General features: G+C 42.5%; 1 protein-coding gene across 4 annotated transcripts in view; it reads right to left on the reverse strand.

The window, feature by feature from the left end:
• Positions 1-9,577: 9,577 nt before the first annotated feature.
• Positions 9,578-17,077, reverse strand: part of LPGAT1 (lysophosphatidylglycerol acyltransferase 1) — a 110,224-nt gene continuing 102,724 nt past the window's right edge. For all 4 annotated transcript variants that reach the window (XM_081225510.1, XM_081225512.1, XM_081225511.1 and 1 more), the window contains 2 exons: positions 16,948-17,054; positions 9,578-14,323 (listed from right to left, as the gene is read on the reverse strand). In XM_081225510.1, the coding sequence (XP_081081636.1) occupies positions 14,172-14,323; positions 16,948-17,054 (259 nt within the window). In that variant the 3' untranslated portion in view covers positions 9,578-14,171. The remainder of the gene's footprint in view (positions 14,324-16,947; positions 17,055-17,077) is intronic.

The raw sequence follows: 17,077 nt of genomic DNA on the forward strand, positions 1-17,077 counted from the left end.
GGCTCTGGCCCAGGATTGCGTGCCCCTTCCATCGCACCACGACCCCAGACAACTCACAGCTGGCCTGTGTGAGTGTCCATTTTAGATTCCAGACAAGCAGGAGTTTGCCAAGTGAACAAGTTCCAAATAACAAAGTCTACTGCGTGTGCCAGGAAGGTCTAAAGCGATGCCAGGCGCAAGGGCAGAAACAATGGTTATTATGTTCCACTCACATAAAACTCCAGGGATTTAAAAATCCCACTCCCAGATCTTGTTCCTTTTGGTCTCACAACAGCTCTGTGAGGTGGACGTAGCAGGGCTGGTTACTGTTGCAGATGTGGAAACAGAGGTAATGTGACCTCACTGGCTACAAAGAAGATGAGCTGGGACCTCACCCTAAGGTTCCTATTTCCCAGGCCTGAATTCTTCCCCTCACAGATGCATAACAATCATAAATCAATCTGAAACAGTCAAACAACCAAAAAACGATCATAAACAATCATAAACTTGCCCAGGCTCAGGGCTTCTGGGCTAGACAGACAGCTTGTCAACCAGTTTCTCAGAACAGTAAGGGAGGCAACCAGAGCCTAGAAAGCGGTTTCGAGGAAATGGGGCCAAGAGAAGAAAGGAATTGGCGAGAGGCTAGGGGCAGGCCCTCTGAGCCAGCAACCCTGACTCAGCCCGGACACCTCAGGCCAGCAGCCGGGGAGCTCCCCGGGAGCAGGACGGGGCTGAGGGGCCTGGGGTTGGGGGGGTCTCCAGGGTTCTCTGGACAACGGCAAAGGTTCACTCTGAATCCTTGCCTCGGCTTCGAGGCTCCTTCTCCAGGAAGCCTCCTGGGATTAACCCCTCCTCTGAAGCCCTTCAGCAGGGCCACAGCTAATCTCAGTGATGCCACCTGGGGTGTGTTAACACGCCGCTGGAAGGGTGACAGAACTGTGTCCTCTCTCCTCTCCTCACCCCCTTTCCAGTCCACCCAGTAAACACACCCAGCAAATAACAGCTGACGGGCCCCACCCCACTGTCCCACTTTCCCACGTTCCGGTGCTGGTTCCGTGGTGCGACTGGGTAGGGGGCGGGCTGAGAAGACGTCTCAAATAACAAACAGCTGCAGTCAGTGAGGAAGGGAGAGGAAACAAAGAGATGCACAGGAGAAGAATGCAAATGACGTTTAGTCCACAGAGCTTCTTGCCACCCCCTGTCCCCATGGGGAGCCAGTTCCTAGGGAAATCTGGTGGCCCCTAGACAGACCTCTTGGGTGTCCCTCACCATAGTCCCCTGGCCCAGTGTCTTCAGCTGTCATTGCAGTGGACGGCTCCGGTTTCCTGGGGACTCACACTCACCTCAAGCACGCACCCTGAGTCTTTCTGCTTTTGACCTGGGGGCTTCTTTACTGTGTGTGGGGGGAGTGGCTGGAGGACACTCATTGCAGGGGCAACCCTCAAGTTTGGGGATGTTACCAGCCACAGGGCCAACCCCTCACCAACAGGGCGGGGCAGGAGGTGGTGAGTGACGGCCCGCCTCCGGCAGAGCTGAGCTCCCACTGCCTGTGATGGTGGCCTCAATAATGTCCCCAATATTACTTTTCCTCCTTCCTTTTCCTTTCCATGCCCTCTGCTCCCTGTCTCATTCCAGGAATCATCTCCCAAATAACTACCTGCACCCAAAACCTTATCTCAGGCTTTGCTTAAGAGGGACCCCAAACTAAGACACCCCTCAGATGCATGGTTATCCCTGCCTGTCTGGGCAGCCAGAGCTCCCGGCAGCCTTGCCTGCCTCCTCGGTGGGTCTGGTGTGGTTTTACTAAGGGCAATAAAGGAGAAGAGGCTACAGCCCGGTGATCCATTTCCATTCCTGCTGCAGCAGTTTCGCCTGCAACTGTTCGCCCGCCTGAGCCATTGCACGGGACCCCCATGGAAAAAGAGGAAATCATAGCAGCTAAGAGGTCAGACTCTGAGGCCAGACTGCCTGCATCTGAATTCCGGCTCCGCCACTGCTGGTTGGGCGGTCTTGGGTAAGTCACTTAAACTCTGTGTCATTTCCTACATCTGTAAAACAGTGATAATAATAGTACCTGCCTGCAGGGTTGTGAAGGTTAGAGGAGTTGTGTGGGACGTGCCTAGAACACTGCCTGGCTCACGGCAATGCTTTTTGTGTTTGGGACTCTTATCTCCTCCATAAGGGCTCCTTGTGCAGTGCCTTGGGGAGAGGGACAGAGCGGGGACCCTGAGGACTCCCAGGGGCCTGGCTCCTTTCCATTCCTCGTTTCCTCCCTGGTGGTCCTGGTGGCAAGGCTGACTTCATAAACCAGTGACCTGCACTTGGTTAAATGCTCTGTTGTTTCCCATCTTGAAAAACTTTAAATTTTTGAACCATAGGCTCCACACTTCATTTTGCACTAAGTCCCACGAACTGTGTAGCTGGTGGCTTGAATCTCAGGGAGAGGCCTCTGCAAATGATGAGGGTGAAAGGAGCCCTGTCCTCTGGCCAAGCTGGGCTCAGCTTCTTCCCACCCCTGAGCAGAGCAGAAAATGCAGGCACAGTGGGAGCTTTTATCACAGCCAGTGTGACTGACAATGGCTCCTGGGGTGGGGACAGGCCTTAGGGGCCAGCTGGTCCAGCCGCTCCCGGAGTCATGATCTCCTGCCCGGCACCCCTGGCACAGGCTTACCCAAGCCTCTTTGTGAATTCTTCTAGTGCCAAAAAGGACTCCTTTCATTGTCGATTTTAATTGTAACTGCCCCTCACCCTTGTGGGGTGTTTTGAGGTTCTCCAAACCTTTTCACAAGGATTATCTCACTGGATTCTCACCAACCCTCTGACACGATAGGCGTTTTCTTAGGCGTAGAAGTTGAGGAAATTGTAAGTTCCAGATTAACAGCCTTTGTTGCCCCACTCATCCTTTCCCTTCCTTCTATCAGCAATTGAAATCTCACTTCCCCTATCAAGGGAGAAGAAAAAACTCCTTAATTCTTTCTAGTACTAAATTATTTTCCCCCCTGGGCTGTGGGGAACATAATGCCTTTTTTTCAGATGTGCTTTCTTTGAATAACAGTCATGAAAATGGCATGAGCTAAGCAGACTTTCAATGAACTGAAACTCAGAAAACTGAGCTGAGGTATTAGACTTCTGTTTAACGATGGTGGAATAAAGCAGGATCACAGAACCTCATTCCATTTTTGCCCAAAGAAATAACACAGAAATTTTAAAACAAAACAAAAACCCAACAACCTCAAACAGCTGAAGAGTCCATCATACAAGGAAAGAGGGTAGAACACATGGCCCTTTTAAAAGGGCCAGTCAAGGAAAGAAGCAGAAGCTTCTAGAACCATGTGGTTTCATCCCACCCCAGACTGGGGAAATAGGTCCATTGAGAAAATCCTGAGCCCTTCACCCGTGTCCTCGGATTCAAAGGGCAGCCACCAGAGGGAGAGGAAAGGGCAAGGAACTACCTGAGGGCGGAGGTCCCCAGGACCCGGGGGCCTGAGTGGGCAGGAAGGGCTGTCCTTGGCTTGCTGTCTGCCCGGTGGGTGCAGGGTTGACATGAAGAGCTGGAGCCCCTGGAGGGGCTGCACAGGTAGAATAAGCCTCACATGCTGCCCTGCCAGTGAGCACACCCTGCACCGCCCAGATGTCTGTGGCTGAGCATGTGGCCACGCTTGCTGCTTCTCACCTGCTCAGTAGAACTAGTGCTCTCCCGCTTCCCTTACTTATAGTAAAGCAAAAGCCTTTACTTTCATTTCCTTCTTGTCCGTGGTTTTCAGATTCTCTGTTGCTCTGTTCTGTGCCCACCACCTCTCCTCCCTACCCGACCCCAACCATAAATACCTTTCAAATGAAAAACCCATGGGGCCTCCACTTGGGCTGGTCTGTGTTAGAATCTACCCCTGGGTAAGACAGGTAGCTCCAGCGGGGATGGGCAGGTAGGCCTCCTGTCACTCCTCCTCTTCCTCTTTCAGTAAAGACTAAGTCAGTCTGAGTCAGTGCTTCACCTGACACACCACGTTTCCTCACTATTCAGACAGGATTCCGATGTATTCCAATGACTATTCCTGATCTAAAAGGCAGCGGATTCTGCAGGTTGAGTAGTCAACTAGATCATGTCTTTGCCTCCAAGGAGAAACTGCTTTATAAATTCCACATTCATTAACTCACTCAGTCCCTTGCCTTTTTCAGTAGTTCTTTAGGAAAACAAAGCCAGGTTCTCCTCATTAGAAGCCAGCCCAGGACTTCTCTGAATAGTATCATGCCGGGGCAGGCACAGATGTATCTCCATGTGTCATCACCGGCCGATGGCTTCTAGGTATTTCCAAATCTCTTCTAGGAGACCTGTTCTGCACTCTTATCTTTGCCCTTCATCCTCTTTCTTGTGGAGTTCCACCTTCTGGTGTCAATACTCGGAAGAAGTTCTGTGAGTGGTGGACTGAACAGCCTGCTAGCTATCAGGCTGGGAAATCAAAGGCCCTTAGGGCCAGATTGGACTTTGAAACATCACCTTTATATCACTTCTCCACTCCAACCCTCAGCAGAGCCAGGCTTCAAACCCATGCCTGCTGTCCCAGTTCTGCCTAAAGTTCCTCTGTAGTTTACCATGACACCTCCATAACCACAGGCAACATTTGATTCTAATCTGCCTACTTCCTTCTGGTACCCAGATTTCCAAGAATTGAGTATACCGCACTTAGGACTGGAAGATAAAATGTCAGTTCTCAAGATATAAATCTCAGAATCTTCGGCACCTAGAAAGGAAAAGGTTTTCAAAATTAGTGCAGCTTCCTAAATCTTTAGGATGCTGTCAATGCAGTCTTTTATATTTAGGATCATATAAATTATTCATAGAGAACTGTTGGGCTGGTGGATAGCTTCTAACTACTAGAAATTATATTTCCCTCCCTTTTGATAACTAGTTCAAGGTCTTCACCACAAGTGACATCATGTCTCAGAAGCAAAAATAGGTCCCTATTAAGACTATGTAATGTCTTCTGTCTAACAGGTCCTATTTCCTCTTTAGGCCCTAGTCTCCTCACCTTTGTAATTGGCTCTCTGACCACAAAGCCTTTTCTTGCTACTGTCTGGAGCCTTAGATAATTAGCTATAGTCTGACTAGGTGAAGTTAGGAGCTTGGCTATGCTGATTGCATTTCAGTTTACCTGGGCCAAAGGACCTAGGGCTCTGGAAAATGAGATGGTGGGCATTATAGCCTATGCCACAGTGATACAATTCTAATGAACTGAACAGGTTATTTGGACCTTAGGCACAGCTAGGTGTGGGAATAATTTATACCCTTTGTTAAACCTAGTTGGGTGGGATAAAACAGCCTCCATTACTGAGCATTCAGCAAAATGTGCTTCACATACACGATCTCATTTAACAGTGAAAATACCTCTTTGAAAGTTTCCCATTTAACACATGAGCATGAGGTTGAGAGGATAAGAAACTTGCCAAAGGGGTTGAGATTCAAGCTCATGGGACAAGTCCTGGGTTCTGCTGCCTCTCTGCGGGCTCCTACTTGGACAAGCCCTGGAACCCAGAGGCCACCATGATGGAGGGACATCTGGGCACTAGAGGTAGTCATGAATTTACTACCTGCTGCCAGTTTCATACCTGGAATTCAGAAATGAAAGGAATCATTATGAGATTGAAATCTCTATCCCCTTCAGTCTGAAACAAAGGCATTCTCTTTATGTTGTACTCTACAGGGCAAAAATAAAAACAAAATACATTTCATGTCCATATCCAAAAAGATAAAAAGCATGGATTTCCGACTTTTTAGTGGCTAATTGTATCTCTGCAACAGCTGAGGGGAACACATATTAAAAAGTAATCTTCTAGGGTTTGGGAATTATTATGTTTATTTTAAAATCGGGCAAAAGGAAATTATAGAAGCTTTTAGGTCCATTACCCCTTTAACAAGCATACCTAATCCTTTAGATTTAACTCTTATTCACTAAAAACAGAAATTCAACCAAGGCATTCTGCTGTTTTGAGGAAAACATTTGAATGGAAATCAAAAGACCTGGTTGTAGTTCCCACAATACTATTAAGTAGCCATTTGAGGCTAACAGCAATGGACCAAAATTGCACCAGAATGAAATCTACCATCTCAAAACAAGGTGATTTCTAAAGTTCCAGTAGCTCTGAAATTCTAAGGGCTAATGAGTTACACATCAATCAGTGCCAAAGATAATATAAAGGTTACTCCCAAACAAAACCTCCATTGTTTTAGATGGGTGTCCCTTTGATTAATGTGACTTATATGAATGAGTGATGGATCAACAGATCTAATCCTCTTAAAGTATTTGGAAACTCAAAAAATTTCCAGCTATTGAAATTATGCGCAAATTTGTCGAAGTGAGAGAGTTCTTCTAGACCTATGTAGCCTCCTTTAATTATTCAAATAGCTGAGGAATTTTTTTTTTACTGTGATAACTGGTCTTCAAAGATGGCTCCCAATGAGCCATGCCTCCCGGTGTTCATACCCTTTTGTAGACCCTCCCATATTGCCCTGTGACTCACTTTAGCCAAAGTGACATTGTGCCAGTCCTAGCTCTAAGCCAAAAGAAGTCTTGGTTGCTGCTACTTTTGTGCTTTGAGGTAGCCCTGAACTGCCATTCTTCTCACTGTTCCACACTAAACATATCAGAGTTCAACAGACCCAATACGGGCCCAGATGCCTCATTTCCAATGCCATCCTTCATCCCTATTAAAAAGTGTACATATCGGGGAAAGAGAAAAAGCCCTATTGTGGGCTCTAGATTCCTTGATTAAAAGAGGCTCCTTGTCACCAATATTGAATTGTCCCTTTGTCTGGCGTCCTGGAGATGCCTAATGGCTCAGAGGCATATTTCTTCTGCTAAGAGGGCAAGAGTATCTAAAATGGCAGCTGGGATCCTCTAGAGGTGAGCCCTCAGGAATGGCAGTCTGAGGACAGTTCACATGGAAGTCGACTTCCTTAAGACCACCATGTTTGAATACTCCCTGGGGTCCTCACGTATCAGGGGTGTGTGTACCTGTTTGTAGACAGCAGACTTAGGCATTTTCTTTGTCTTTTAACACTCCTGTGTTCCTCTTCCTAGTACTCCAAGCTCTTCTAATCCCCTCCCAACTCCCCCCACTTCTAGGTATCTATTTTCTTTTCCCTTAGCTGTCCAGCAGCTGATCCTGATAGAGTGTTAGGTGTTGGTTAACGAATAAAAACTGAAGACCTTTTCAGGGAGTTTTGCACCAAAAACGAAACAAAGGAATGAAGATGCAGCAATTGATATTTTAGAGGAGGTATCCTAGCCACGTGATTTCTCAATGACACCACTAAGACAGCTACTATGATAGCAAGGATGGCCCAGTGTTCCCTCTTCAACAGTGAGAACTTTACCACCATCTCTAGAGTGAATCTCACACCTAAAAGGCAGAAAGTATTCCAAGAAGAGGCAACAGAAACTTTCCAGGGGAAAACTCAGGAAGGAGCTTTGTGATATGTTCATGATTTCTAGAAAGAAAAAAAAATAGTTCCAATTTCTTCCTTTGTAAAATGGGTTTACTCACCTAATTAAGAGTATTTTTCTGACTAGGAAAGGAGCCTGTCTCATTTCCAGTGGTTAGCCAACCCTGCTCCCACAATACATTTGTGCCTGTGTTTATATGTGATCTGGGTAACTGATACTTAGTTTAACATTTCTCAAGCCTCTAAGAGTTAAGAACAAGGTTATCAAAGTCCTGAGAGGTAAAAATTTAATGATTTATATTGTATCAGCATGTTATGATATGGTCACACCTGCTCACATGGCTGATTTTTTCTTATAGCCAAAAGAGGAAATTTTTTCCTTTTAAAAATACATTTTTGGGGGCTTCCCTGGTGGCGCAGTGGTTGAGAGTCCGCCTGCCGATGCAGGGGACACGGGTTCGTGCCCCTATCCCGGAAGATCCCACATGCCGCGCAGCGGCTGGGCCCGCGAGCCATGGCCACGGAGCCTGTGTGTCCGGAGCCTGTGCTCCGCAACGGGAGAGGCCACAGTAGTGAGAGGCCCGCGTACAGCAAAAAAAAAAAAAAAAAAAAAAAATACATTTTTGGGCTTCCCTGGTGGCGCAGTGGTTGAGAGTCCGCCTGCTGATGCAGGGGACACGGGTTCGTGCCCCGGTCCGGGAAGATCCCACATGCCACGGAGCGGCTGGGCCCGTGAGCCATGGCCGCTGGGCCTGCGCATCTGGAGCCTGTGCTCCGCAATGGGAGAGGCCACAACAGTGAGAGGCCTGCGTACCGCAAAAAATAAATAAATCAATAAAATTTTAAAAATACATTTTTTCAGCAGGAAGAAACATTTTCTAAAAACAAACATTTTCCTATTAAGTGGAAGTTAAAAGCAATGGCTTTTCTTTTTTTCCCAACTCATGAAGAATAGGGCTGGTCAGCAACAGATCTCAGAGTGCTTCAAATTTGCTTTCAGGCCTTTGCCCTCAGTATGTTCTTTGTCTTCCACAGAAACCACACTGGGGAAAAAATTACAGCCTCACCAAAACAGCAGCCTAAATCCAGATAGAAAAAGAAGAGGTAGGCTGAACTGTAACTATTTAACTTATTTGGTAAATTGTGTAAGATATTTAAATGCATTTAAAATTTTCAGTGGGATCAAACATACTGTCCAAAAAAATACCTACACAATAAATGTTTTCAGTGCTCAAAACAAAATCTTAGAGATGCCTGTTACCAGTTTACTTCGTTTTGTGAAATGAAAGCAAATAACCAAATTTAGAAATATGCAAGCTTCCCATGCACTTTAGGAAAGATTTGCTGTTGTCAAATTCTTCAAATCAAAAGCACGCTCTGTAGGACAGATATTAATGCTTTCCCACCCTTTAAAGGGTCAGTGATAGGAATTTCCTGAGAGCAGTGAGTTTACTTAACACTAACAGTTACATTAAAAAAAAAAAGCACAGGGCAGTGGTGTGCTGGAGACAGCCCCTACTGGCTCCCTACAGCTGATTGTTAAATTTTAGAGTTTTGCCAGCAGTTGCTAAACAGTTGTTATTAAAATTAAATTATATAAGCTTACAATGAGTGCTGAAGCTAAAAGTGGTTCATTTTAATGAGTATAATTTGTACAAGGGTAAGAAATAGTTTAACAGAATGACAATAAATTTGAGAAATAAGTGGATTATGATGTAATTCCATTTTTTAAATCATGGTTGAATTGCAATCATAGATTGGCTACAAGAGTTCAGCAAAAATCAATTAAAGTATCTTGGGAGAATCAACTGGCTATATGGGATTTACAATAAAGTATATTTTATTATTATTTGTTAACTGTGTTTATATGTCCTTGCTATCAGCAAAATTTTAACAAACGTATGCACACCTGAATACAGAATTTTTTTCTAGGAGAGCAGTCTATTCAACATTTACCAGTATACCATTGGATGGGGAAAGTGGGAAGGAGTGGGGGGAATAGTTTAAAACCAAAGGAGGAAGTACAATATTTTTTCATTTGGATTTTCAGTTTGCCCTCAGCATCCAACTGCCATGATACACGTCCACAGATGTTAATGCCTAAATATCTCCAGTAAAATACAACCACCCATCCCCACTACTAAGAATTAAAAGCACTTTACTTGAAAAAAATCAACTTTATTTTTTCTAGGTTAAAAAAAATAGAACCAGCTATTAATTTTTGTTGAGAAAATGCTTCTTTTGGTGTTCACATCTAAATTTCTGAAAAGGTGATCTGGTTACGAAAATAATCCCAAATGCATTCATAAACCAGATCCACATGTGACCAGCCCTTTGCAAAATTTAATTACAGTTGCCACAGCCTTTACATTCATTCTTATCATATATTACAACATGCAGATACACAAAGAAAGACAGGTCAACAAGCTAAAATAAACATTATGGCATCCGGAAAATGAAAATCCACCTGTATAAAATAAATACAACTTTGTAATAACTGTAAAGAAAATGAAAGCACTTAATACAACAATGGCAATTCAATGTACAACTGTTTCATTACCCAATCATGAAATGAGTTACTGTAAAATGCATAGACTCCTTACATGTAAAGAATTTGTGCATCACAGTCATGTGTTCAACAGTTTTACACAATAAAAATAAAGCCATTCAAAATATGTGTGCATACCTCGCAACTAGATTACACTTAAAACTTTTTTTTGCTCTTTTAACTGTTTTAAAAAAATATTAAATGTAAAAATCCTCAAATGGAAATTTGCAGAAAAACCCCTATTTTATTTTCCATATAGCTACAGTCACCCTCCCCCAACAGTTCAGCACCCTTAGCTGATCCCCAGGGTCCAGTTCCTAATTGTTGGGTATCAATGCAAAATGATTACAATAAAGCACCAACCAGCGACTATTCCAGAGAACACCTGGCCCCTCTGTGACTGAGAAATGTCCAATTTAGGTGGTTTTGGTCCCAAAAGTATTAGTCTCTACTGTCTCATAAAGTATACTTGCTGCCCAGGGTGGCTTTGACTTTGCCTTTCATGTTAACAGATGTAAAATTCACAGCACTACATTGCAAAAAAAAAAAGAAGAACCATTTTTATCTATCCTTTGTGGACTGACATACTCATAATGGTAACTCTGGAAGGAACTCCTATGTAATGAAAGAAATAACTGACACTTCCTATTCAGCAATGCAAATAAAATTTAATTTTCTATGATTATAACCAGGTCCCAATAGTTCAGGACAGTCTGTAGGGAAGTGATTGTCAAGAAACGTTACTAAGACAAATCCACCAGAAGTGAGTAACGTGAGCAAAGAATGAGAGGCATTCTTAACACCGATCCAAACACTATTAACGCTACAGGGATGTTCTGAGGTTTATGTTTGGTGATTTAACATTTCATTTTCACAAAAAGGCTCGAGAAAAATTACAATACTGCCAACTCTTGATTATTCATGGATTCCTTTTCTAGCCCATGGATTATTTAGGCTTTTGTGTTTCCTCTTCCTGAAGCTGTCTTTCCAAATCTTTTCACTACTCATTAACAGTCATAAATATATAGGCAATAGAAACTAATAAACTCCAATCATTTTTTTAAATTAATATGCATTCCCTAGAAGAAAAAAAGTTTGATGATAATAAAAACTCAAACACCTAAATACAATTAGATTTTTGGCTTACTATGACTTATTACTGGATTAACTATCCAGTAATCTCTAGTTCTTTTACTGTGGAAAATTAAGGGTTGGTTGTAATATTAACAACTACTTAATAACATGACAGATCTGAACTCATAGCTAGCTTTAAAAAAATCTACTATTTAGATTCTCAACTCATTTGCCCACCCAAAATATCATTTTTCATTCTGTAATTTTTCTTTACCTTCTACTGGCATATAGGTTTCTCCACAATATCTGTATATTTCAACACAAATGATAGTTTCTGAAGTTAAGCATGAACTGCTGGGGTGGTCACTTCTGTAGTCACTGCGCCTGCCTGTGGCCAAGCAGATGCTCCCCTCACTGCGACTCGTTGAGACCAGGGTCCAGCAGGGAGTTCTCAACCCTCTCTGCTGTGTGAATCTAGGCAGATCAGCTGAGATCAAGAAGTGCTGAGATTCTACAAGCTACAGGCATAAAACTGGCACAGTTTTATTTTCTTTCCCCTTGACAAAATGTGTATTTTCTAAACATCCTTTGATCTCACTTTGCAAAGAAAATACAAATTAGGACTTTTAATTCAGTTCTGTACAGTGGCATATTGCTGCTTCCCTGATTGCCATATAAAAACATGGATTCTCTCTTTACATTCCCTAGTACAAGCAGGAGAACTCCAGTTACTGATAAGGAAAGCACTATCAATGCTCTCAAACATTTTGCCAACAGAAGAGAGAGAACATGTTGATGAAGAATCAAAGAGGGATAGGGCAGATCAAATACACATCTATTTACAACTCACAGATCTATTTTCAAAAGTTAACTCACACATCTATTGGTATTTGTCACTCTACAGACTGTTGAAATGACTGCGCTTGAAAAGTAAAGCATCTTACATAATAGTCTGTTTAACATATACAGTATATTAAACAATACCATGTTCCTTTGGAGCACAGTGATGGCAAAAGTGGCCCTAAACCACATTTATATATGCATGTATGCATTCCTTTTTTTTTTTTTGGATGGGAGAACTGGCCACGCTATCTGTGGCTTGCTTAGCAACGAGGAAAAGGTCTATTGGCTAGGACTGTGCATGCCATACTCGACAGTGAGCAACTTATCCTCCAGATGGCTGACTAATCTCTCAAATGAGCAATTTCAATTCATCTTGTCAAGTAGTATTTGCTGGGCCTCAAACAAAAGCATCTTTAAGCTTCTATCCGTCTTCCTATTATTATCCATACTTCTATATTGAGATTGGCTTCACCTATTCACTGTCACTGTAAAACACATAAGGAAGTGCTTAGATTTCCAAAAAACTGCATCTTATAACAACCATTACCAAACCAAACACATTAACACTGTCTTCTGCATTTCACCAGTAGTAGTCTAATATTCAATGAGGTATTTCAGGTAACGCATCATTCTATTTCACACAGGCATTGAATTAACCCTAAAGATGAAGATGCTGTGGGCTTTGATTTGGTGTTGCTTTGCCTTTCCCACATAACTGGGAGAAAATTCACATCTTTTCAGTTTTTTTGGTTTATTGAAAAATAGATAACACTAGCCTTTACTTTTCTTTTCTGGCTACTTCTCAAAATTGTCATTTGTACGATTAGTGGCGATAGGGGAACCTACAATGCTCACATCACAGATAACTACCACTGACTCACTAGGATCTAAATAGTTTTATAGTCCCAAGCCAAAAAAATAGCCTCTCTCTCAACACTGGGAGTGCAGGTGATGAGCTGATGGCATGGCAGCACTTTTTGAGAAGTGTTTGGTTCTACTATGAGGTCAATCACATGAACATAGTGACAAATTTAAGAAAAAGAAGTTTTCTAGAAATAGAAACTTGACTTTATCCTTTCCAAAAGCAATTGGAAGAGACTGAGAAGCCTTTTTGCTGGTCTCTCTCCTGGTTACACCACTCTGACATGGGCAGCTCCTTGATGTGCTAAGGGAACACAGGTTCCGGGGGTGCCACGTGAGAACTTGTCACCATTTGAAGCCAGTGCCTGGCTTATCTCTTATTTTTCTAATAAACTAGTCTATTTCACCTTAAATTTATCATTCAAATGTCTTACCTTAATTTGTTTCAACCATCCCCATATGCATTTAATGCTAATATGCAAAATGAAGGAAAAAAAAAAAAAGGCTCTGAGCGGGACGGAAGCCTCAGTGTGGTTGGTGCCCAATGCAGGCAGCGCTGGAGAGCGCCAGCACACAGATCCACGTGCAGACAGGCAGCCTCTCAAAAATCCCACTCACTGATTATGCTCATGTTTGTTTTTAGGTTATAGTACTAATCCTTTACTATATATGCATCTGATAAAAGTGCATTTTGTAAAAGACAATCATCAACCTATGATATGCCTTCTATACAAGAAGATAAATCAAGTGACCCACCCTTCATACAAGGGGAAGCACTAGTGCATGTAAACACAGCATTGGACTGAGCTGGTCTTTCTGAAGAACATATTCTAGTACCAGAATATGTCCAGTGGACACTGCTTTGCCCCCCAGAGTATGCTTGACACTGAACTTCATGTAGCTGTGGAGGACTGGAGTGTCACTGCGAACAACAGGGCAAGAGTTCTTCAGAAGGTGCCAACCAGCTCCCCTCGAGGTTACCAGTAACACAGCAAGAGTTGGTGGAGATGAGGGCGCTCTACAGCACTGCCTAACAGAGACTACTAGCTAAAAGGAACGGATGCGTACAACTTTCTGAACTTGAACTAGATTAACAGGTATATCTGGTGGCAACAGAATTTGTCTCAGAGAGTCTTCTAGGATGATTTTATGATTTCCTCTTCTCCCAAAGTGATGTTTGCTTAAATGTGTGGTGGAGTGTATCTTTTTAAAACATGAAAAGTCCTTAAAACACATCTGCAGGTCATTATATTATTGATCCTCATTTTAGTAGAGTTTTAAAATATCCCAAAGGGGGATAAATATTAATCCATCCATTGAATTTCCTTTTCCTTTTTTTTTATATTCTGATTTGTACATGTAAAACAATGCACGCTTATGAAAGTCCAAGCTCCTGTGGTGACCTTGACAAGTCCAAGTCAATTCCTAAAACAGGCAATGGTAAAAATACTGAAAGACGCTGTACCACATATAGCCTGACAAAAATGCAAAAGACTGTATGAGAAATATCCACGTATTGCTGAGCGTCATTTCCCTGGAAACAGCTTCCTCATGGCCCTTGGAAGGTGGAAAAGCCCCTAAAAGACAAGATAGAAATATTAATTTGTTTTACTGTGGTGGTAGGTGTCCTAGAATAAAAGTTGAACATTAGTTTAACTAGAGTTTTTTGCTCTTGTCTTTTTTTTAAAGCATCTTCTGTGACTTCTTGTTGCTCTTAAAGAGAGATATCATTTGAAATACAATTTTCAAACCCCTAAGCCTCTTCCTGCCTCCCTGAGTCTTTGCCTTTATTCTCTGGCTGGTACGCTCCTTCTCCACCTCAGTGAATGGCAGGCTCCTTGCATTCTTCCAATATCAGAAAAATACCACCCATCTAGTCTCCCCTTCCCCGCCAGTCACTCTTATCTCCATGTTTATTTCCTTCTTGGCACTTTCCTCAATCCGTATTGATTCCAATCTACCTTTTCTTTTTTCTACAGACTGGTTTACTCTCTGTCTCCTGCTGGAATATAAGCTGCGTGACAGAAGGCACTACGGCTGCATTGTTTTCCACTGCATCCCTATAGATTTCCACAATGGCCAGGACACAGGATGTGTGACTCAATTAAATAATTTCCAGGGAATTCCCTAGCGGTTCAGTGGTTAGGACTCTGTGCCCTCAGTGCCAAGGGCCTGGGTTCAATCCCTGGTCGGGGAGCTAAGATCCTGTAAGCCATGTGGCGAGGCCAATAAAAAAGAGAATATTTCCAGAATAGCATAATTTATACTAATTCTTCTATTTACAAATTAAATGTTTTTGCCACAAAAGGGGTTGTAAATTACTGATATTATTTTCAAAAGGCAATCTGGTTCATGGAATATGTCTTAATAAAAAGGAGAAACACAAAATAAACAGATGTCTTTAAATTCTCTTCTGGAAAGGAAGGCTAGACCACTTTGGAGCAATATTACCTAAGGTCATCCTGAAAACACTCTTCAGCATTTCAAATAGTCTTTGTCCTTGCTGATAATCCCCTAGGATAAGCTGATTCAAGAGAGGATTTGCTTCTCACAAACAATTTACAGAGAATGCTTTTAAGTTTCAAGGTCTGTTATACAAATAGCTTTCTTAAAAAGAGTTTCTATTATTGTTGCTACTATTTAGGCCAAATATCATAAAGAGATTGAGATTGAAAAAGAAGACAGATCTTGCTGGCCTTTTAATCATTTGATGCCTTCTTAGATATCCATCCTATCTCATCTTGAAAGAAATTTCTAGAGTAAAACCAAGGAATGCACACAGCAGACAGAGGCATCTTGTTCAACTAGTCTTACTAGGAATTCTAATGGTATACACAATGTCCTACTCCTGTCATATTAATATGCACTACTCAAAAGCCCCAGGGTCGGAAAGTTGAGGAAGGAATCCTATTGAGGACAAAGTGAAACAACCCTAAACATAAAGAAAAAAGCCTCAAAGGTAATTAACAGTATCAGCCTTTGCTTATTAGTAGTAGACCTTCTATAGTCTGATTCAATATCTACTTTAATTCTGTACCAAAAAAGTCTAGGTGGGAAGAAAATTGGGCCTCTACTAATCTAAAACCCTATGGCTATTCTCAGGCCCGGGACAACTTTCTCTTCATCTTTTTATCCCTATTGCAGGGTCTATAAAATAGACCTATGGCACAGCTAACTGGGAAAGCACTTTGGTATGCCTGGTGTTCTACCAATATTATTTCCTTCTTTCCTAACTTCCTTTTTTTCCTCCCTCTCCCTTCCCTGCCTCCTAGGTCTTTTTCGCTCATTGTAGTTGTCACAGAACGTAGAGAATATTGAGTATAGAAAAGGGATCTTAGGATAAATGTCTCCCTAGGAGAAAATTTAATAAGGTTATATCCATGAAAACTTAACATGTAAACTTTATCCCTCCATGTAAAGAAAAGAATAAAGCATGTGAAAATGCAGTTATTTATTTATTTGGCCACACAACATACGGTATCTTAGTTCCCCAACCAGGGATTGAACTCATGCCCCCTGCAGTAGAAGTATGGAGTCTTAACTCCTGGACCACCAGGGAAGTCCCTGAAAATGCAGTCAAAAGTGATCTGAGGGCTTTCCTGGTGGCGCAGTGGTTGGGAGTCCGCCTGCCGATGCAGGGGATACGGGTTCGTGCCCCGGCCCGGGAGGATCCCACATGCCATGGAGCGGCTAGGCTCATGAGCCATGGATGCTGAGCCTGCACGTCCGGAGCCTGTGCTCCGCAGCAGGAGAGGCTACAGCAGTGAGAGGCCACAGCAGTGAGAGGCCCGCATACCGCAAAAAAAAAAAAAAAAAGTGATCTGAAACAACTGTATGGTGATGGTATCAGTCAAACAATCAAGTACAATGCCAACACATGAATGCTATTTGCTATTTCATATAACAGACCATATAATCGTAAATGTATGCTGGCCGTCTTCCATACTGTGTACTCTCTTAAACTAGATCCATTTATACAATGGATACTCACCATTTGATCTTTCCACACTGGTTGATGAAGAACCTGAATAAATTTCACAAAAATTTGTCTTTATAAAAATTCTAAGCTGAAATTCTTAAATACAGAAATACTGTGATTCCTTTAGGGTATCTGAAGAATCAAAAAATGGTTATCTCCCCTAAAGTACATCTTTGAAACTACCAGTAACACCAGGAACATGTATAATAGGATTCTGTGTACCTGTTTCATAAAAATGCGATAAGAGTTCCTCTTTTTCAATAAAACGCTGATAGAGCCAGTCAGAAAGGTTATCAGTCTCCAGGGGTATATCTTTAATTGGAAAGATCCTATCAAGAGTCAGAAAAAAAGC

Source organism: Mesoplodon bidens (assembly GCF_964165515.1).
Source record: "Mesoplodon bidens genome assembly, chromosome: 2".
Lineage (NCBI taxonomy): Eukaryota > Metazoa > Chordata > Mammalia > Artiodactyla > Ziphiidae > Mesoplodon > Mesoplodon bidens.